The sequence below is a fragment of the Kogia breviceps genome, chromosome 12 (genome assembly GCF_026419965.1).
Source record: "Kogia breviceps isolate mKogBre1 chromosome 12, mKogBre1 haplotype 1, whole genome shotgun sequence".
Lineage (NCBI taxonomy): Eukaryota > Metazoa > Chordata > Mammalia > Artiodactyla > Physeteridae > Kogia > Kogia breviceps.
Window position 1 is genome coordinate 66,527,523 of NC_081321.1, and position 22,056 is coordinate 66,549,578.

The 22,056-nt window shown below is 39.3% G+C and overlaps 1 protein-coding gene across 1 annotated transcript in view; it reads right to left on the reverse strand.

Moving 5' to 3' along the window:
- The window catches only part of LIN7A (lin-7 homolog A, crumbs cell polarity complex component), a 378,966-nt gene that overhangs the window by 278,228 nt on the left and 78,682 nt on the right, over positions 1–22,056 (reverse strand). The window contains 1 exon segment of the mRNA XM_067009824.1: positions 2,227–2,651. Coding sequence (XP_066865925.1) covers positions 2,227–2,518 — 292 coding nt within the window. The 5' untranslated portion in view covers positions 2,519–2,651.

The following is a 22,056-nucleotide window of genomic DNA, read 5'->3' on the forward strand; positions in this document are numbered from 1 at the left end:
TCTAAACTCCTTATGTGCCATAGAGGAAAACTGATGCCCAAAGAGGCTAACCAACTACTCCAAAGTGAGTATCAGAGTTACAGCTAGGAGCCAGATAAGTATTATTGGGCTCTCTCTTTTAAGAGATTTTTATTTTTTGTAGGAAAATTTTTATCAGTTTATTTCATCAATTTAATGATGTAATCAATCAGTTAATTCTGTTAATAATGCATAGGGGAAATTATTAATATGTATTGACTTCATGCACAGTAATGATGCCAGTAACCCACCATCTGTAAATTACAGACCTCGCAGTGAGCTGCTGCTGAATTTATTCAGATACATTCACTGTCTCACCCACCCTTGCCTCTTGAGCTACTTATTCCATGAACCTAATCACAACTGGGAAGGACAGGTACAGTCTGGCTGTGAACAAGAACAAAGAATAGAACTTAGTCTGATTGCATTTCCTCTCCACAACTGATCCAGGCATTTCAAGTAAGACCCCCCAAAGTGAAATGTTTTTAGTAGTAGTAGTATATAAAATTCCTCAGGTATGCAATTTTCTTGGAGTTTGCTTGTTCGTTTTCTCTCCTAACGTAGTCGTTTTACTTGGGATGTTTAAAGACTATTATTTAGGAATGGGACAATATAAGATCTCATTACATTAAAACAGAAATACTTGGGAAATCCATAATTTCTAATAGCTTGCCATCCGTTTCGTTTTTAGAGGCAATGGATTTATCCTGCTTAGGGCAGATGATGATCCTGGGGAGAAATCATGGATTATGCAATGGATTTCTGACCTTTTTAACTACTGTTATTAACTTACTAGCTTGCAAACCAACATTTCCCAACATAAAATCAATTATTTTTTTATCTTTCAACTCCTACCCCAAGAAAGGTTGCTATGGGCACCACATAATATCCGCTCTGGCGCCAACAGATTACGTTAAAGTCACCCACAATCTCTCCAAATTAAAAACCTCACTAAGTTTGCCCTGGCTTTTTCACTGTACTCGCAGCAGGATGGTCTTTTGCCTTGCCCCACAGTCCAGTTTAATTCGCTAGAAAGAATATTTTTAGAGGCACATCGGACTAAATCATTTTCATCTGAGCACACCATCTCCAAATGGCCGCCCACGGTCCTAAATCTTGCCGCTGCGGACCAGGACGAGCAGGTGTCCTCCGCTGCAGAGTCGTGAGACTCAGCGCATTCATAACTGGACGTCGGAAGCCAGAAAGGAAATTCGAACACGCAAAGGACAAGTATAACCCCGCACGGATGCACCGGAGAGGCCGAGATCTCAGCGGAGGTTTCCATCCTTAGGCTTGGGGAGGGCCTGGGAAGGAAGCAAACATTGCTTCCCCAGTCAAGTCAGAGAACAGGACGCACAGGGTCGGGGGTCAGAAGTTGAATTTCAACCCAGCCTGCGCTGCGTCCCAGCGCCTTCCGCAGCCCGGGCACCGGGGTGGCACAGGGCTGGGAGAGGACGAGGCTGGCTGGGGCAGGAGAAACTGAGTTACCACTGCCGGAGAGCCGCCGGCGGCGGGGCAGACGCGACCCCTGGCGCCTTCAGAGCGCGAAGCCCGGGAGAGCAGGGCACGGCTGCCCGCGCTCCGCGTTGCCCTTTCGGCCGAGGGCAGCTCCCCGCCGCGGCAGCCCAGCCGCCGTGCGCCCCGGCACAGGTCACAAGGGGTACGCCTTGTCCGCCCCCGGGCGGCTGCCCGGGCACCCGCAGCCTGACCGACCCTCGCCCCCCGGCGCGGGGACAAACTTCCTTCCTCCCAGGTCCCCGGCAGCGTAGGCTGGCAAGCGGCTCACTCGCCAGGCTTCCCCGGTCTCCGGCTGCAGGCGCCCTCGGCCGGCACGGCAAGCTTCCTCCCTGCCCCTCACCAACCCCGAGCCCCGGGCGAGCGCCGAGCGGTCCCCGCGCCTCCGCTCCAACAAAGCCGGCGGCCCGGAGGCGATCCGGCGAGGGGCTGGGAGTGGCGGCCGGGGGCGCTAGAGCCCGGCGAAGGCACCCTTGTGCCAGGCGAGTGAGGCGTGAAGGGGGCAGCGGGGACGTGGCGGGCAGAGAAAAGGGGAAGAAAGTATCCTGCTCTCAGCGCGAAAGCCTTCTTCGCTCCTCCTCGCGGCCCTGCTTCCCCTGCCCGAGCGCGTCTGGCGGTCCCGGTGGGAGCTGGCGGGGCCAGAGGGGGAGGCAGAGGGGACGCAGTGGCCTGGCGGGTGAGCTGCTCCCTTACCTCTGTCCAGAGTGAGCGGCTGGACCACTGTCAGTGTCGCCATGTCTGCCGTGGGAGCCGAAGTGACGCTCAGCTTCAGCATCAGCAACCGCTTGTAGTGAGAAAAAGAGGAGGAGATTGGGGGCGGGGTGGAGAGGGAAGACGGAAAGGAGGGGGGAAGGAGGGAAGGTGGTGGTTGTGGAGGAGAGAAGGCTTGGGTGGGTTGGCAGCCAGATGGAGACGCAACTGTTCCGCGAGGGGCAGACCTTCAGACGCGGCGTGAAGCTGAGCAGGTACCGGAGAGCGAACGCATCGCCGGCTCTGGCACGGCAGGCTCTGCCCTAGAACTTTGCTCTTCTACCCCAAGGAGCGCTGGATGCGTGTAGCTAGTGTGTTGCTTTCTTTCAACTTTCCACGCAAACAAAATGGTCAGAGTGTACGTGCATCTGGAGGAAGGGAGAAGAATGAAAGGGAGGGGATAGAGGGGAGGGAAGCAGAGAGATGATTTTTTTCGGATTAAGAGAATTTGTCAACCCCTTAATCCCATCCCCTAGAAAGAAAATGCTTCTAGTTCAGAAATGTTAGGGTTTAACTGTAGTTGCTGTTAATTTCTGTTAAAGTTTATTTTGGAATGTTGACTTATAACAGTACACAAGATAACTGACTTAAAGCCAGAGTTCCATCACTAGGCCCCCGTTAAGGCCCTGAGTATATTGCCTAGAAAATAACTTATCTCACAAGCAACCTTCTTAATAATGGTTTTAAATTAAAAATCACAATGAGAAAACATTTAAAAACACAAAGAGAAGTTTCTATCACTAAGTTTGAAAAACATGTCCCTAGCACTCCTCCAGGTTTATCCTCAGAGCTGCCACTTGCTGATTAATTAACATATGTGACAGGAATTGAACTAAGCCATGGCCTGACTTGGGGATTCAATACATACAGTCCCTGCCTTCCAGTAGCCTGTAATCTAATGGGAGATGATGTTTTTAAAAGGGTGACTTTAGAGTCAGTTGATCAAAGTTCAGTTACTAGAACCTTCAACTATTAGCTGTGACCCCTTCACCCCAAGACTGCTTTCACTATCTTGCCACTGTAGGGACTCTCATTTTTTTGATCAAGAAATTAAGAGGCATATAGAAATCTTGTGTAAGCAGAAGGGTATGACTATGGGTTCAGGACTGGAAATGACAAAGCTGCCTCCATCACCTTCCCTATGACAGAGCAGAATTGTTTTGGCTAGCAATATACTCCTGAAGACAGACACAGTTTTACAGCAAAATATTTGCATATAATCTACGTCATTGTCTTCTGATTACAATATGGATAGTTTCTGAAAACTCTCCCATCTCATGGTTTCCATTTGAAAAAAAGCTAACAAACAAGAATTCACCAGTGATTTGAGAAAGTCATAAATGATTGGCCAAACACCTAACAGACCTTAAAGACATACGGAAGATAATAGTTCAGTATGCCTATATTTTCATTTAGTGTTTAGACAGAACACTGATCTGGAAATTCAAGTCTTAGTTATGTCCTTTTCAGAAATCAAATCTCTCACTGATTCCCAGTTTCTTCATCTGTCACACAAGGGCATTTGTAATCTTCAATCTCACTGAGGTTCTGTAAAATGAGGGAACTCATTCTTCCCTGCAATCTCACTGAGTTTTGTGAGGGTCTGATGAGATCATGTACATGTATGTGCTTTGAAAACAGTAAAGTATATACAAATATATTCATACAACAAACATACATCCCACCTGAACTGTATGGCAACACTCTGCTAGGTGCTAGCCATGCAAAGATTAATGAGATGTGGCCCTTTTTCTAGACAGTGCTCAGTACAGGTTGGGAGACAAATAATGAGCTGGCTGTGAGAATATGAGCAAGCTCTGAGCAAGAATAAGAGCAGTAAGTGCTCTAAGCACCGTAGAAAGGAAGTGCTGTGGGAGACAGGAAGAAGCAACAATTCTGGTGGATTATCATTATTCATCTCCCCTAAATTGAACAACAGACAGAAGTTGAATTGTGGACAATAACAACTGAGTATGTTCCAAGGCTTTGCACAAAATATCAAACCTCATTCAATAACTGAGGACAAAAAGAACATACAAATCCCTTGGCCACTAATGTAGTTCTTAACAACGTCCTGTATTGTGAATATGTACTTTAGTGCCTTGATTCATAAATCTAAAAGCCATGATGTCAATACAAATCCCAGATTGTGAAGTCCATGAAGGTAGGCTTTTTTGTCTTTTTGCTTCCTGATGTAGCCTCAGCACCAAACATTTAATAGAATTTTTCTGGACTTATGCTTTGAGCTCCCTAATTGAAAATTTACTCTACCATTCTCCCTCCATATTGACTCTGTAGGGTTTTTGTATGGATTGAAAAAGACAGGACGAGAAAGCACAAATCACCATATATTCATTAGTTATTATTTCTAATAGTGGCAAGTTCAATGCCTTTAGCTTATGTCTGCACAGGTGTAAAAAATGAATAAACAATTCATTATGTTAGATTTTGTTTTTTATGAAGGATGAATAAGTAACTACTGTCTCTAATAACACTTGTGAATTTCTAATTGAGACATGCAGAAACATAAGAAAATATCCTTAATCTATTGTATTGCTTTGGTAGCTATGACCATGCTTAAGTCTCTTGAGTAACTGCCTGGACCACTCCTGTACCAAACACAGTGTTTCATCAAGGTCAATATACTTGATCCATTCACATGTGTGTTGCCTTGCTGATTGTGTATTAATCAGGGAATTGTTAAAAACACCTGTGATTATACTTTTAGCTATTTGGTTACACAATCAGTGCAATTTTTCATTAAATGATATATAGTAATTTACCTCTGTGGCACCTTTATTTTCAATGAAATTCATTAATTCAGAAATACTTATTGAACACTTCATATATATGCCAGGCTTGGAGCTAGGTTGGTTTCTCCTTATCTTTTCAGCCCAGAGGATTAGGTATTATTATCCCATTTTATAGATAAGTAAACTGAGACTCAGAGAGGTTAAGCAACTTGCTTAAAAATAGTAGCACCTGGGCTTCCCTGGTGGCGCAGTGGTTGAGAGTCCGCCTGCTGATGCAGGGGATACGGGTTCGTGCCCCGGTCCGGGAAGATCCCACATGCTGCGGAGTGGCTGGGCCCTTGAGCCACGGCCGCTGAGCCTGCGCGTCCGGAGCCTGTGCTCCGCAACGGGAGAGGCCACAACAGTGAGAGGCTCTCGTACCGCTTAAAAACAAACAAACAAACAAACAAAAATAGTAGCACCTGGGGCTTCCCTGGTGGCACAGTGGTTAAGAATCTGCCTGCCAGTGCAGGGGACACAGTTTCGAGCCCTGGCCCGGGAAGATTAATGTTTGCTCTGATTCTGCCACAGGCAATAGCACATGCCGTGGAGCAACTAAGCCGGTGCACTACAACTACTGAGCCTGCACTCTAGAACCTGCGAGCCACAACTACTGAAGCCCGCGCACCTAGAGCCGGTGCTCCGCAACAAGAGGAGCCACCACAATGAGAAGTCCACGCACCGCAACGAAGAGTAGCCCCCGCTCGCTGCAACTAGAGAAAGCCTGCGCGCAGCAGCAAAGACCCAATGCAGCCAAAAAATATATAAGATAAATTTTTTGAAAAAAGTAAATGTCTTAAAAAAAAAAAAGTAGCACCTGTATTCAAGAGGCCCTGTGCTTTCCACTGAGAAACACATTTCACCTTGCATTATTCAAGATTTAGTGATTTCAGCCTTTTATTTCAGAGTTCCATATATGAGTGTGTGTGTGTGTGTGTGTGTATCCTTTCTCTTTTTTGTTATGCTTGAGATATACTCAGAGATAAATGCATGGAGGAAATTTAGGTCAAAGGAGGAAAGAACTATGACACTGGTTCCATTTTATATAAATACAGGTTAATATTAAAATGACTACCTCTTTTGAATATAAAGTCTCTTCTTGTTAAAAAATTCATTCAAAGTTACGTTAAGGTCTGTTTCACTTAATTGAATCTTTGTGAATTAAATGACAAAATCAAGAGAAGGTTTGAATAAAGCATTAGCATACCAAGAAAATGTGTTTAGTTCGATTATAAATGGAGTATAATAAGCACAGTTTCATATGAGGAAAATAGCACCTACGAACTGAAATTCTTTCAGCCTTGGGTGTTAGAAATTATTTTTGACTGAGTCACGATATCACGTTATCTTCTTTAATTCTCACAGCTTTGTCAAAATAGCACTAGATTAAGATGAAGTGCCAACCTATACTTTGTAATATAAAGGTTTGTTTCTTTTTTTGAATAATCATAGGGAATCTTATTATATTATTCTCTCCTTAGAGCTTTGTTAAACTGAGTGGCAAGTATGTTCACGGTAAAATATCTGAATCTTAGACTTGTTTTAATAACTACTTATCTGTCTGTTCAGTCAATAAATACTGTAGTTACTATATCCCAGACTCTGTTCTAGGCACTGGGATATTGCAGTGAACAAGAAAAGGCCCTGTTCTCACTTGGCTTATACGGGAGAGAAAAACAATAAACAAAGAAACAAATAAGAAAGAGATCAATTAGTGACTATGTGCTGTGCAGAGAATGAATAATTTGAGGACTGAATTGAGTCTAGAATAATGTCAGGATTACAAAAGACAGAGATAAGGGAAAAGGGCATTCTGAGAAGCGGGAGAGAAAAGCCAGGGATGGGAGAGTAGACATGGTGCGTTTGGGCAAAATAGGCAGTTCAATTTGGAGCATAAGATAAACAAGCCTAAACAGGGCCATTGAGAGTCAGGTTGTGAAAGATAATGTAATTAACAGAAATGTAATGAACTTTTCATGAATAGCTTTGTGCCCATCATACAATGAAATGTACAGACTATCCAGGCTAAGAAAAAAAATTGTGTTGTAGCATCTTCATTAAAAACTACTAACATCAGAATGAAATAAAGAGTTACTAATTCAGTGTTGGATGTTAGAAAATTGAAGATGAAGTAAAAGTATAAAATGTTGATTTTAATTCTTTTTCATTTCTTTCAAAAAATTTTTAAAACTTATTTATTTTAATTTACTTATTTTTGGCTGTGTTGCGTCTTCGTTCTGTGCACGGGTTTTCTCTGGTTGCACTGAGCAGGGGCTACTCTTTGTTGCAGTATGTGGGCTTCTCAATGTGGTGGCTTCTCTTGTTGCGGAGCACGGGCTTTAGGCGCATGGGCTTCAATAGCTGCAGCACGCGGGCTCGCAGGCTCTAGAGCACAGGCTTAGTCATTGTGGCGCATGGGCTTAGCTGCTCCGCGGCATGTGGGATCTTCCCAGACCAGGGCTCCAACCTGTGTTCCCTACATTGGCAGGCAGATTCTGAACCACTGCGCCACCAGGGAAATATAATAATTAATGTTTGCTCTGATTCTGCCATAGCCAATAGCACATGTAATACGTGCAAAGTCTTTCTGGTAATTGTATATTTTATTTATGCCTATTTAATTCATAGAATATAAAATCATGTTTTTGTTTCATTTTGAAATGAACATTTTTCTATTTTCACAGTTAGAAGTTATGATTTATCTTTTACAATGAAATTTAAATTCAAAGCTTACAATTTTCCTTTTTTCTTTATGCATCCCAACCTCATAGTTACACCATTGGGAAAGCCTGATATATGCAAGAGAGGCAAGATAAAATGATTTTTAAAAGTGATACTGGGGCTTCCCTGGTGGTGCAGTGGTTGAGAGTCCGCCTGCCGATGCAGGGGACATGGGTTCGTGCCCCGGTCCGGGAAGATCCCACATGCCGCGGAGCAGCTGGGCCCGTGAGCCATGGCCACTGAGCCTGCACATCCGGAGCCTGTGCTCCGCAATGGGAGAGGAAAAAAAAAGAAAGTGATACGGGACTCATCTCTTTCTCTCATCTACTCAGGAGATATTTCTGAACTTTTAGAACCCACAACCTTTAATGGTTTTTAAAAAATATTTTTATTACCATCACATTTAAAAAAATATTTTTATTACCATCACATCTTAAAATTGTTTAATATACTCAATTTTGAGTCTACAATTATGCTTTTATCCAACAAATCTTTATGATGCACCTGCTACTGTATATGCCAGACACTGCTCTATGTTCAGTGGTAAACATGGAGGGAGTGACTTTCCTTATGGAGCTTAGATTTTATGAAGGGAAACAGATAAAACACAAATAAACAATAAATCAGATCATCTTAGGTAGTAGTAAGAACCACAAACAGTGATATGCTGAAGCCTGTTCACACTGTTATGTGAGACCCAGTTATGTGCATCTTGCCCCAACGTCACTTTTAGTGACATCACATTGGTATCTTTAGACTGGCCATGGTGGGAATGTTTACACCATGGATATTGGCAAATACTACATATGGAAGCTTTGTGTTTTCCTCAGGAAAGCTAGTTGTTAAACATTTGCCATCATACCACGAAGTCCACAAGGAAAATACAATAGAAAGTTGTAATGAAACATGCAGCAGGGAGCAGGCTACATTAGAATGATCAGAAAATAAGTCACATTGTGTTTGATACAAAAATTTTTTAAAATAACATGTCTACCCTGTATTTGATGGAGCACTGACTAGGATGCTGGGACTGGGATGGAGTTAGAAGAAATAGGAGACGTTCATGTTATTTCTGAGGAATTACAAAATACTTGGAAAGGAAAGAGAAGCATCAATAGAAAGGCATAGTATGAATTACACAATGATGTATCAACAAGAATAAGTGATAGTATAAATTTGTATATGTTAAAGGCATACATAATAAAAAAAAAATCTGGATTCTTTGAATGCTTCCTGGAGGCAGTTTACATTCACTTTAATTTTATTTTTAAAGAAATGTGTTTATTTCTTTTATTTTTATTTTTTATTTATTTTTTAAAATAAATTTTTTATTTTATTTATTTTTGGCTGTGTTGGGTCTTTGCTGCTGCGTGCGGGCTTTCTCAAGATGTGGCGAGCGGGGGCTACTCTTCGTTGTGGTGCGAGGGCTTCTCATTGCAGTGGCTTCTCTTGTTGCAGAGCACGGGCTCTAGGTGCACGGGCATCCGTAGTTGTAGCACGTAGGCTCACTAGTTGTGGCACATGGGCTTAGTTGCTCCACGGCATGTGGGATCTTCCCGGACCGGGGCTCAAACCCGTGTCCCCTGCATTGCCAGGCAGATTCTTAACCACTGCATCACCAGGGAAGTCCCTACATTCACTTTTAGAGGAGACTTGGAGATATTTTCTTTCCTGTATGCGGATAATAAAATGTCACACCTTTGAGGAGAAAGCTACTCTTTGCAATTTTGAATCAAAAGATTGCTAACCAAGTGGACCAGATCTTCTATGGGATTTCATGAGAACTAAAGAAAAGGAGGGACAAGATTATCATAACTGGGTGCCTATGTTACTAGAGAATCTTACCATGGTGATGAGAGAACTCTATTGCCTAGATCCTTAAAAAGGACACTAAGGATGTTCAAGGCTTATTTGTTTGTTTCAAACTTTAGCTTTATTTAAAATATGGTTTTGGGCTTCCCTGGTGGCGCAGTGGTTGGGAATCCGCCTGCCGATGCGGGAGACACGGGTTCGTGCCCTGGTCCGGGAGGATCCCACATGCCGCGGAGCAACTAAGCCCGTGAGCCATGGCCGCTGGGCCTGTGCGTCCGGAGCCTGTGCTCCGCAACGGGAGAGGCCACAGCAGTGAGAGGCCCGCATACCGCAAAAAAAAAAAAATAAATAAAATAAAATAAAATATGGTTTAAATGGCTTTCTCTTGAAAAGCACCTCAGTTCCTGACTTTCATTTTTTTTCTTAATCCTGCCCAACTTACTTCTCTCGAATTCTGGAACAATGGAATTAATTAGGAATATTAGGAAGAAACAGATGAAAAAGCCATCTTCAAATTCTTCCCAGATTGTGACACAATACAGTAATTGAGGCAGTAAAAGAATTTACTGTAGGTGTGCTGAGGGCCATACTGCCAGTAATTAGCAAGTTTGAGAGCAAAATGCAACATTAGCATAGACAGCACATTCAGGAGAGAGTTATAAACTCTTATTTTTATCCTCCAATTCTCTAAATTAAAGCAAAAATCACTACAATTTTTTTTTTTTTTCATCAGCAGGCAGACTCTCAACCACTGCGCCACCAGGGAAGCCCCCCCCACTACAATTTTAATCGGTTTGCAGTTAAATGTGATCTTTCTTAGGCTCAACCTGAAGGATAAAGTGTAATATCTTTTTCCTAAAACTTCTCAGTGGGGTCAAATTATGTTTTTCTTAAACTAAGTGCCTCATTCTCTGCTTCTCTGCCTTCCCTGCTTTTCTGGTCCTCGATGAATTCTTATACCCTTGCTCGTGTAGGTGGATCTTTTTGATGGTTATAATCTTATTGTGCTATTCCCCAAGTCCACAGCTATGCAAGACACTGTCTTGAAATACAGTGTCTCTGAGAAAATTCCTCTTTCAGTGATTTCTTTTTTTTTTTTTTTTTTTTTTTTTTTTTTTTTTTTGTGGTATGCGGGCCTCTCACTGTTGTGGCCTCTCCCGTTGCGGGGCACAGGCTCCGGATGCGCAGGCCCAGCGGCCATGGCTCACGGGCCCAGCCGCTCCGCGGCATGTGGGATCTTCCCGGACCGGGGCACGAACCCGTATCCCCTGCATTGGCAGGCGGATTCTCAACCACTGCGCCACCAGGGAAGCCCTCAGTGATTTCTTAATTTTACTTCTTGCTCAAAGCATTTACTTGAATAATAAATACAATTATGACTTTATTTTGGCTTCTTGAGGATTTAACTAGAATAAAAATTTTAAAAAAATATGGCAAATGAAAAATGTTTTAACTCTAAATATGATCAGGTTCCTGTCACCTCGAATTTTGCATAGATCAGTAGTGGCAAATCAAGCCAAACAAATATTTTTGTCTAGACCCCAAATCAAAGCAATTGCAAATAAATGGAGAGAGTAAGCAAATCTCTGCCATTTTAAACCTAGGACAAGCAAGTAAACTATTAAGTCTTTTATGTAGTTAATATATTTTCTTTTTAATGAGGAATTTCGTTTTGAAATGTTAAGTGTAAGACAGTGCACATGGAAAACAATTCTTGATAGGTATTACAAAATCTTACCACAAGTAACCAATGTTAACAGGGATTTTCGTGTCTTCTTTTAGAAATTATATGTGCAGACACATATATATGTGTCTACACACATACATGTGTGTTCACATATCTTTTTAAAAACTCAAATAGCCTTATACACCATATTTTACACCTTGATTATTTTATCTAGTGATATTTTCATATCAATACATTATATATGTAAAATCTCTCTTAACTACTTCAAAAAATTCCACTGAAATCTTCTCTTATAGATGAACTTTCAGGTTGTTTCTAGGTTTTTGCTATCTCAAACAGCATTAAGAAGGAAAATCTTTCTTGTTTATATCATCTTTACGAGCATAAATTCCACTCGGTTAGAACTGTGTACTTCCATATAACCCAGGACTAATGTGGCCCTTTTCAATGATAATGCTCTCAGATTATCATACCTGCAGCCATTTTATTCCTGCTTCATTGTAGGAATTCTATCCCATGTAGAATGTAGAATGTAGGCATCCTATCCCATGAGAATTGATACCTCTTTTCTATAGAACTGTCATATTTAATTGAACCTAAAATGCCAAAGTGATTGAAAAAAACGATTTGCCATATATGTGGTATGAAGTACCATCCAGCAATCCAGTAAATCAATGATGATCACCACAATTTTCAACTGAGAAGCTAACAGTGTCTAAAGCAAGTTAAAAATTAAGAGCCTAAAAAAATCCACTTTTGGATATTTGTTTTATTGAAGGTTTTATTTCTACCAAATGAGATAGGAACACAATGAAAACACAAGAAGATGTTTAAGTGCCTTGTTTTTTCAAATAAAGTAACACATTGATTCACTAGAGAAAACTCTAAGTAAAATTTAAAGTGAGAAATACTATTTTTTCATTAAATGTTGTTACTAGTTAGTATTCAAAGGAATATTCAGGGCTTCCCTGGTGGCGCAGTGGTTCAGAGTCCGCCTGCCGATGCAGGGGAAAGGGGTTCGTGCCCCGGTCCGGGAAGATCCCACATGCCGCGGAGCAGCTGGGCCCGTGAGCCATGGCCACTGAGCCTGCGCGTCCAGAGCCTGTGCTCCGCAACGGGAGAGGCCACAACAGTGAGAGGCCCGCGTACCGCAAAAAAAAAAAAAAAAAAAAAAAAAAAAAAAAGAATATTTAAATGTTAATGCATGTAGTGCTCTCTACTGGTCTTATCTTTATTGCAACTACACTCTGTGTCAAATTTGTATTTACAAAAGGTCATGAAAATTGTCACTATCCCAAAAGACTACTAGTGTTTTTTAAAAATTTCTATTTGGTGTCTACTTTGAGAGAGAGAGAGAGAGATAGAGAGAGAGAGAGAGAGAGTGAGTGTGTGTGTGTGTGTGTGTGTGTGTGCATGGACACACAAATATTCATTTTTGAATTTCCATATTGAAGTCAGTTTTCAACTCTGCACACGAATTGTTGACATACATTATCACAATTCTGTAATAGAGATATTAAAGAAGATGGATATATAGTTTTAATGCAAGGGATAATGTTTTTCAGTACAGTTAAGAGGCAGTGGCAGCGTCTAAGGTTCTTGCTTTTCCTGATCCCTGGAGAAGACAGGTGAAGGCCTCCTAGGAGGAGAATGGGTGGCTTTGTGTATTCAGCAATTTTTAGAAGACAGTGATCACCAGCATGAGCTCTTCTCTTTCTTTCCCTCCACTACTCTTTCCTGTTCCACTCCTCAATTATTTAAAAAATCAACTTAGTGGTAATTTTTTTTTAAAGCTTAAGAGCAAATTTTATTACCAGTAGTGATGAAAGCTATTTGCTTCAGAAGTGTGTGTGTGTGTGTGTGTGTGTGTGTGTGTGTGTGTGTGTGTGTTAGAGAGAGATAGAGAGAGAAAGAAAATACATTCATTCATTCATTATATAGTTTCATGTCAAGTGGCTGCTATGCACCAAGCCCTGTGCACTGAAGATAAAGCAGTAATCAAGACCACTGATACTCTACTGGAATTATTGGTATCTGTGGAATTGCTTCTCAATTCAAATAGTTACAAATGCTATTAAGGGAAGTACATGGTACAGTGAGAATCTATAACCTAAATCAATGTTTAGGGGTTCAGAAATGACTTCTCCAAAATGGAACGTTAATGGTGTGTTTAAGGAGAGACTTGAGCATGTTTAAATACTAGCCATTCTTTAGTATCCTCAGTTCTTTCTTAAGCACAGAACTGATTTGGGAAAGTTATCTTTTCCATCATTACTGCCTGATTGAGTGAACATAAATGGAAGGAACACTCATTACTCTGGGGAACTTCCTGGCCAGAATTTTTCAATACGGTCATCATTTGTCTAAAGCAATACATACCAGTCCTACATTTATTACTAACATTTAGTAAATTATATTAGGCCTACTAAAATATTTGTTTGAAGCTGATTACTATTTTTCATGACTCTTTGATATTACTTAGTAAATACCCACACATGCTGTTACTGTATTTGGTCCGAACAGAGAGAAAGTAACTTAATTCTAAAAAAAGGACAGCATTGATATTGACATATATACTATTGAACAAGTTGCATCCACCCAAATGTATTCCTCCAGAGTCAAAATAAAATATAATGATATTTTTGAGCCATTAAGGATGTTAAAGAACATCAGATCTGACCAATAGTGGAAAATGAGATCCAGAGAGATTAAATCATCTGCCCAACTTTTCCTAGCTAGTGAGGAACAGGGCTCAGACTGAAAGCCAAGTGACAATCAGTTCAGTGCTTGTTATACTACACTATAACACTAGATTGTAAATTTCATGAGCAGAGAGACAATGTTTGGTTTGCCACTGTATATTCATTGCTTGGTATAAAACCAATGCTCAATAAACACTAGTGAATAAAAGAATGAGTAAAATAATCATTTTTCCTAGAAGGTAAACTTCACTTTAACTGCATTTTACAATGAAAAATTAGTTCACTATACTTATTGATTGCTTAATATGTACAAGATATTTGCTCTACTATATTCTATGTAAATTTACAAGAAAAGGATAGATAAAATGTGACCCCTGCCCTACAGTAACATATAGCTGTCATAATTATCTCCAGAATAAGGTAGGGCTTGGTAAATGCCACAACATTAAAATATATGAACAAAGGATTACATGGAACATGGTAGGCATCATGAAAGACATGTCATTTATGCTGGGTCTTTAAAAACAGAAGGATTTTTTAGGTGGAGGTAGAACTGAATAAACATTTCAATTGAACTGAACAGAATGTGTAAATGTATGCCTCAGGAAGCAATGGCATGTATGTTATTACTGAAACAGTTAAACTTGACTGAAACATGGAAGATGTGAAGGAAGTAGCAAAATATTAAGATTAGAAAGAAGCTGGTAGGGAAGGGGAATGGCAGGTACCATAGGGGGCTTTGGAAGTCACTCAGAAAAGTCTAGAATGTATTCAGAAGGCCATTAAAGTTTTTGAGCAGGAGAGTGAGGGGGTTCTTCTTGAAATAGTATATTAAAATTTATCATAGAAAAATGATTACAAATTCTAAATAGAGTAGCAGAAAGTCAAAATTATCCATATCAACTGGTGATGTTCTAGTCACATATGAAGAGAAAAGACCCAATCTGAGGTCACACAGACAGGCCTTCACACCAAACTATAGCTTGGTTGATTGGTTGGATAGCACTCAATGACATTTTCTTCATTGTTCATCATGGAAGATATGAAACAACATTACTCTTTTGAAGGCTTTTGACTCTGGCTACGGAAGTATCTCTAGTATACAAAGGAAAAGTAAGCAGTGGCCAAAGTTTGAAATTCTGAGGACTCAAGATTTCTTAGCACCTCACATCTTCCCTAAAACGTCACTGTATATATCCCCCCAAACTCTTTGCTCTTTTGTGCACTCCTACTAACTGTAGTGGCTTACCTTATACTCCAGGTAGTATGGAAAGAACAATGAAGTAACAGGGAAAAAAGTGAGAGATTTTGTTATGGAGAGGATATAATGAAAATACTGCTATTACATAGAAAATAAGATATTCATTAGGAGACGTTTTAGGGAATTATTGAGAAAACTTCTTCATTCCAAGGTAAGCTTTGAAATAATGATAATAATACATTCATTCAGTTGAAATGTTTTCAGGAAAATGAACCAGATGAGGACAGAGAGTGGGTATAAAGATTTACATGGTGGTGCCTATACCGGGTCATTTATGTCAATTCTAATTAATATTAACATCAGTTTTAAAATTAAGACAAAGCCTGAAGAAAACAATGGAACATGTTACTGAGCCTGTAGAAATTGTATTATCAGGAGGGAGGTATCTTCCTCTCCTTACCCCAAGTCTTCATGCGGACAAAATTCCCACCCTAGATTTTCAGCATCATAATGTGTTAGTACATAGTGATTGGCATTTTTATTCAGACTAGTGGTCATATAAAACAGAGATTCACATGTGTGAAAGACATATTTTAACCATAGATATGAGATTTTTAATCTTTCATTTTCATATGAGATATATATAAATATTATAGCTCTTGAGACATAAAGTATCTGCATCTGATATCAGTGGAACTTTCATAGTAGGAGATGAGATGATATATTTAGGAAATAGGAGAGATGGTAAATGAGCAAGTTAACAATTCTGTGTTATGTGCAGCTCATAATTGCAGCTCTGTGAAGAGTTCCCACTGAGTCAATGGGAGGTGTGGGTAGAGGTTAGAGCCAGGTTAATTGTTGCATTCAACATCATTCAGGAGAAAAAGTGTAGGTTAAATTGCAGCATTTATACTTCTGCCCTTCAATTTTCCTTCATCTCTATACTTGTATTTTCTTCACTTATTATTTATATCCCATGTCTGAATGTTTTCCTCCCTTGACTCCTTAGGTTATTGAAGAGATACGGTCCGTGAAGTTGACTTTCAAGGCATTTTAAAAATAAAGAAAATGCCATTCATCTATCCGTTTTCAATATAGAGTTGGAAATATAGTTCCTCGGAAAATATGACCAAGTAATCTGATTGAAAAATAGATTTTGTGAGGAAAGAGATATTTTACTATGTCTCCCCGGCATGCTAAGGATTGCAGTACACCATTGATGCTAAGCCTGCAGGTAATTTTAATTATCATCCAACAGGTCATTTTTCTTTTTTAGTGGTTTTCTTTGGGATCCACCTACTCAATGACTAGTATTTTCTATGTAAGCAAAGAACCTCTGACTTCAAATATGCTGCTTCAATAACTTGGCTTTGGGCTTCGCTGGTGGCGCAGTGGTTGGGAGTCCGCCTGCCGATGCGGGGGACACGGGTTCGTGCCCCGGTCCGGGAGGATCCCACGTGCCGCGGAGCGGCTGGGCCCGTGAGCCATGGCCGCTGAGCCTGCGCGTCCGGAAGCCTGTGCTCCGCAACGGGAGAGGCCACAGCAGTGAGAGGCCCGCGTACCGCAAAAAATAAAAATAAAAAAAAAATAAATAATAAAAAAATAATTTGGCTTTCATGTTCTCTGAGTCCTCATCTTCACAATGTGATTTAGATCTGCGTTATAGTAAAATAATGTGTCAAGGATACTACTGCCTAGTTATCACCAGCTCCAGGTAGAAATTCTCTTTAAATCTGAGACTTTATTATCAGTGTTTTTTCACTACTTTGTTAATTTAGAAAGTTAATGTTTGTGTAAATTAAAGAATGCCTGCATTTTGCTTCTTGTCTTCTTAAGTATTATTTTATACTCCTTCTCACTCTTCAAATTTTCCACTTCTTTGTTTGCTTTTATGTTCACCCCTTTTACCAATATTAATATTGCCCTTCCAAATTTTTATTTTTTGAGACATTCCATTGCTAAATTTGGAACGCATTTACACAAATCCTGAGGGAACTGAAATTAGCATAAAGAAATATAAAACATTTTGTGGACTGTAAGCTGTCATCTTATTAAATGCAAAAATCCTTTTTAAAGAGGAATAAACAAAACTTACTTTTCTTTTGTGTCTTCACTTTTCAAAGAGAGCTCTGGAAAACAACTTTTCATTAAGTTACAAATTTTATCACATAATTTAGTGAAACAAACACTCAAACCAAATTTGTAAGCTTTGGTCACTATATATATATATATATAGTTATCATTATCTTGCTTACCCCACAAGTGTTTTTGACAGAAAAGGCCTATTTTGATTTTTAAAAATCACTGAAAATTGTCTTTTAATTTTTACAAACCTGAGTGCATTATATGGTAGAAAGGCTTATACTGTATATTTGTTTCACAGGCTTATTGGTGATTTTTCTTTTTCTTTTAATTGTATAGAGACCATGAGTCATACACTCATTTTCCTGGTTATACAAAATACAAGTTCCTTATAAAATTTAAACGAATTAAATATAACTTGGCAACACCTCCATCAGACGAGACCTTTTCAGATGGACATTACTTTATTGCAATGAGGGATCGTAACCGTGTTTCCTCCAGAATGAGATGTAGGTTGAACTTCCTCATCTTACTGGCCTGGAATCTCTACTTCCTACAGGTTTCATTTATTAATATTCTGGTGTTACTCATGACTTAGAAGTTTTCATTTGGACACAGCAGCATTTGGGCATCAAATTTGCCTAATTCTATTTGTATCGTTGGAATAGTTTAGAAGTTAAAATCCAGGAATTTTTATTAAGAAAATTTTAAAAGTAGACATATAAAAATAGAATATAGACAATTGCAGTTGATCCTCCCAGCTTGATAACAGGTGGACATTTTTAGGCTAAACACATTATTTCTATTATCTAGCAGTAAAAGAAAGTATTGTGATTACAAACAAATGCATTTACCAAAGTCAAATGAGATTCTTATAATCCTTATCTTGTACCAGAATGTTATCTATTAGAGTTCTAATATATTAATATGAAGACATAATTCAACGCATTTAAAATTTTTCTATGGTTTTAGGCAAAAGATCCAGTTCCATTGTTCAACCCTGGGCATGTTTCTAAGAGTTAAACCAATACTGAAAAATGTGAAAGCTCCTTATTTTTTTAAAGGGCATAAGCTAAACATGGACAAGACCATGTCTGAGTTTTGTTTCATTTTGTTTTATTTTGTCCACACACCTAAAGTATAGTAGTGAATGAATAATGAGTAGATGGAAAGAAGGAAGGGAAAGAGGAGAGGGACAAATGAATGAACAAATAAATGAAGAGTGATTAAAACTTGTCTGAAAAGGCAACACTGCTAATAAAAATATATTTGTAAGTATTTATTTTATATCTTAAATTTCATATACCACCCGCAATACGGCAAGTAGACTAGTGTTACCTAAAAACTTCTGAGCCCTAATGAATAGATGTTATCTGTAATTGGCATATCCCAGCACCTTGTTAGGGAGGACTGACTTCTACTTACATTGCATTTACTTCACAGGTTGGCTGTGATTTTGCAAATTACAGTGAGATTGCTTCTTCCTGAAGTTAATCCTAAAGTTAGCTAGTAAGGCAAAAGATTGCCCTTGAAAAACCCCTTCTATCACCTATAAAACTTGATTTGGGGGTCTATACCCTTATATAGTAATTCTTAAACGCATTAAAAGTTTAGGAGTATTGTGTTAAACGTAAGTCAAAACAAAGTTGAAACCCTCAGGAGTGAGTCACTCAATACTCAGTGAGAGTATGACTTCAACGTTAAGAGTCCCTGCTTTGAAATCAGCCTGCTGATTTTGAATCCTAGATCCAATGATTAGAACCTGTGTGACCCTGGCTAAATGACAATGTCTCTTGCTCTGTTTCCACATCTGTAAAACTGGATTATAAATGGTACCTATGGAATAGGTTGTTGTGAAAGTCAAATGACATAATCTGTGTAAACTGTTTGAAACAGTGTCTGGCATGCAGTAAGTGTGTTTGCTATTCTTCCTGACTTTATAACAACTATAAAATTCCTAGTAGAGAACAAATGATGGATGAGAATTATAAAACGTTTCTGTTTGCCTGAAGGATTTACTCCATTCTGTTTTAATAAATCAGCCTCTGTAAACTTAATGAATATAAATAAATTGTGTCTTAGGAGGAGGTTAACAAGATAAAGTGTCACTGGCACACAGTAAACAACGTTTACTGGATTTTAATCTAAATCTTGCATGTGAGCAGTTGGACATGCATACTATTCTTGGAAAAGATATGGAGATGACCTTGATTGCTTACATCTATCTTTCCAGACTGTTGGTAACTATCAAGGCCCCACTGAACAGGAATCAGTCTCAGGACCTTAGGCATTAAATGCAATTTATATGAGGGTTAGGTTCCAAATCCCACTCAAAAGCTGTGTTCCTATAACATAACTCCACTGCTCTATGACATACCAATTCACTCCTGCATAAATTTTTTTAACATCTTTACTGGCGTATAATAGCTTTACAGTGTTGTGTTAGTTCCTGCTGTATAACAAAGTGAATCAGCTATATGCATACGTATCCCCATATCCTCATATCCCTACCCTCTTGTGTCTCCCTCCCACCCTCCTTATCCCAATCCTCTAGGTGGTTGCAAAGCACCAAGCTCATCTCCCTGTGCCATGCAGCCGCTTCCCACTAGATATCTATTTTATATTTGGTAGTGTATTCATGTCAATGCTACTCTCTTACTTTGTCCTACCTTAACCTTCCCCCTCCCTGTGTCCTCAAGTCCATTTTCTATGTCTGTTTCTTTATTCCTGTCCCACCCCCAGATTCACAGAACCATTTTTTTTTTTTTAGATTCCATATGTAAGTGTTAGCATACGGTATTTTTCTCTTTCTGACTTACTTCACTTTGTATGAAAGACTCTAGGTCCATCCACCTCACTACAAATAACTCAATTTCATTTCTTTTTATGGCTGAGTAATATTCCATTGTATATATGTGCCACATCTTTATCCATTCATCTGTCGATGGACACTGAGGTTGCTTCCATGTCCCAGCTATTGTAAATAGTGCTGCAATGAACATTGTGTTACATGACTCTTTTTGAATTATGGTTTCCTCAGGATATATGCCCAGTAGTGGGATTGCTGGGTCACATGATAGTTCTATTTTTAGTTTTGTAAGGAACCTCCATACCGTTCTCCATAGTGGCTGTACCAATTGACATTCTCACCAACAGTGTAGGAGGGTTCCCTTTTCTCCACACCCTCTCCAGCATTTATTGTATGTAGATTTTTTGATGATGGCCATTCTGACCAGTGTGAGGTGATACCTCATTGTAGTTTTGATTTGCATTTCTTTAATGATTAGTGGTGTTGAGCATCTTTTCATGTGTTTGTTGGTAATCTGTATATCTTCCTTGGAGAAATCTCTATTTAGGTCTTCTGCCCATTTTTGAATTGGGTTGTTTGTTTTTTTGATATTGAGCTGCATGAGCTGCTTGTATATTTTGGAGATTAATCCTTTGTCAGTTGCTTCATTGGCAAATATTTTCTCCCATTCTGAGGGTTGTCTTTTCTTCTTGTTTATTGTTTCCTTTGCTGTGCAAAAGCTTTTAAGTTTCATTAGGTCCCATTTGTTTACTTTTGTTTTTATTTCCATTTCTCTAGGAGGTGGGTCAAAAAGGATCTTGCTGTGATTTATGTCATAGCGTGTTCTGCCTATGTTTTCCTCTAAGAGTTTTATAGTGTCTGGCCTTACATTTAGGTCTTTAATCCATTTTGAGTTTATTTTTGTGTATGGTGTTAGGCAGTGTTCTAATTTCATTCTTTTTACATGTAGCTGTCCAGTTCTTCCAGAACCACTTATTGAAGAGACTGTCTTTTCTCCACTGTATATCCTTGCCTCCAATGTCATAGATTAGCTGACCATAGGTGTGTAGGTTTATCTCTGGGCTTCCTATCCTGTTCCATTGATCTATATTTCTGTTTTTGTGCCAGTACCATATCATCTTGATATGTAGCTTTGTAGTATAGTCTGAAGTCCGGGAGCCTGATTCCTCCAGCTCCATTATTTGCCCTCAAGACCACTTTGGCTATTTGGGGTCTTTTGTGCCTCCATACAAATTTTAAGAGTTTTTGTTCTAGTTCTTTAAAAATGCCATTGGTAATTTGATAGCAGTTGCAGTGAATCTCTACATTGCTTTGGGTAGTATAGTCATTTTCACAATGTTGATTCTTCCAATCCAAGAACATGGTATATTTTTCCATCTGTTTATATTATCTTTCATTTCTTTCCACAGTGTCTTATAGTTTTCTGCATACAGGTTTTTTGTCTCCTTAGGTAGATTTATTCCTAGGTATTTTATTCTTTTTGTTGCCATGGTAAATGGGAGTGTTTCCTTAATTTCTCTTTCAGATTTTTCATCATTAGTGTATAGGAATGCAAGAGATTTCTGTGAATTAATTTTGTATCCTGCAACTTTACCAAATTCATTGATTAGCTCTAGTAGTTTTCTGGTAGCATCTTTAGGATTCTCTATGTATAGTATCATGTCATCTGCAAACAGTGACAGTTTTACTTCTTTGTTTCTGATTTGGATTCCTTTTATTTCTTTTTCTTCTCTGATTGCTGTTGCTAAAACTTCCAAAACTATGTTGAATAATAATGGTGAGAGTGGGCAACCTTGTCTTGTTCTGATCTTAGTGGAAATGGTTTTAGTTTTTTACCATTGAGAACGATGTTGGCTGTGGGTTTGTCATATATGGCCTTTATTATGTTGAGGTAAGTTCCCTCTATGCCTACTTTCTGGAGAGTTTTTGTCATAAATGGGTGTTGAATTCTGTCAAAAGCTTTTTCT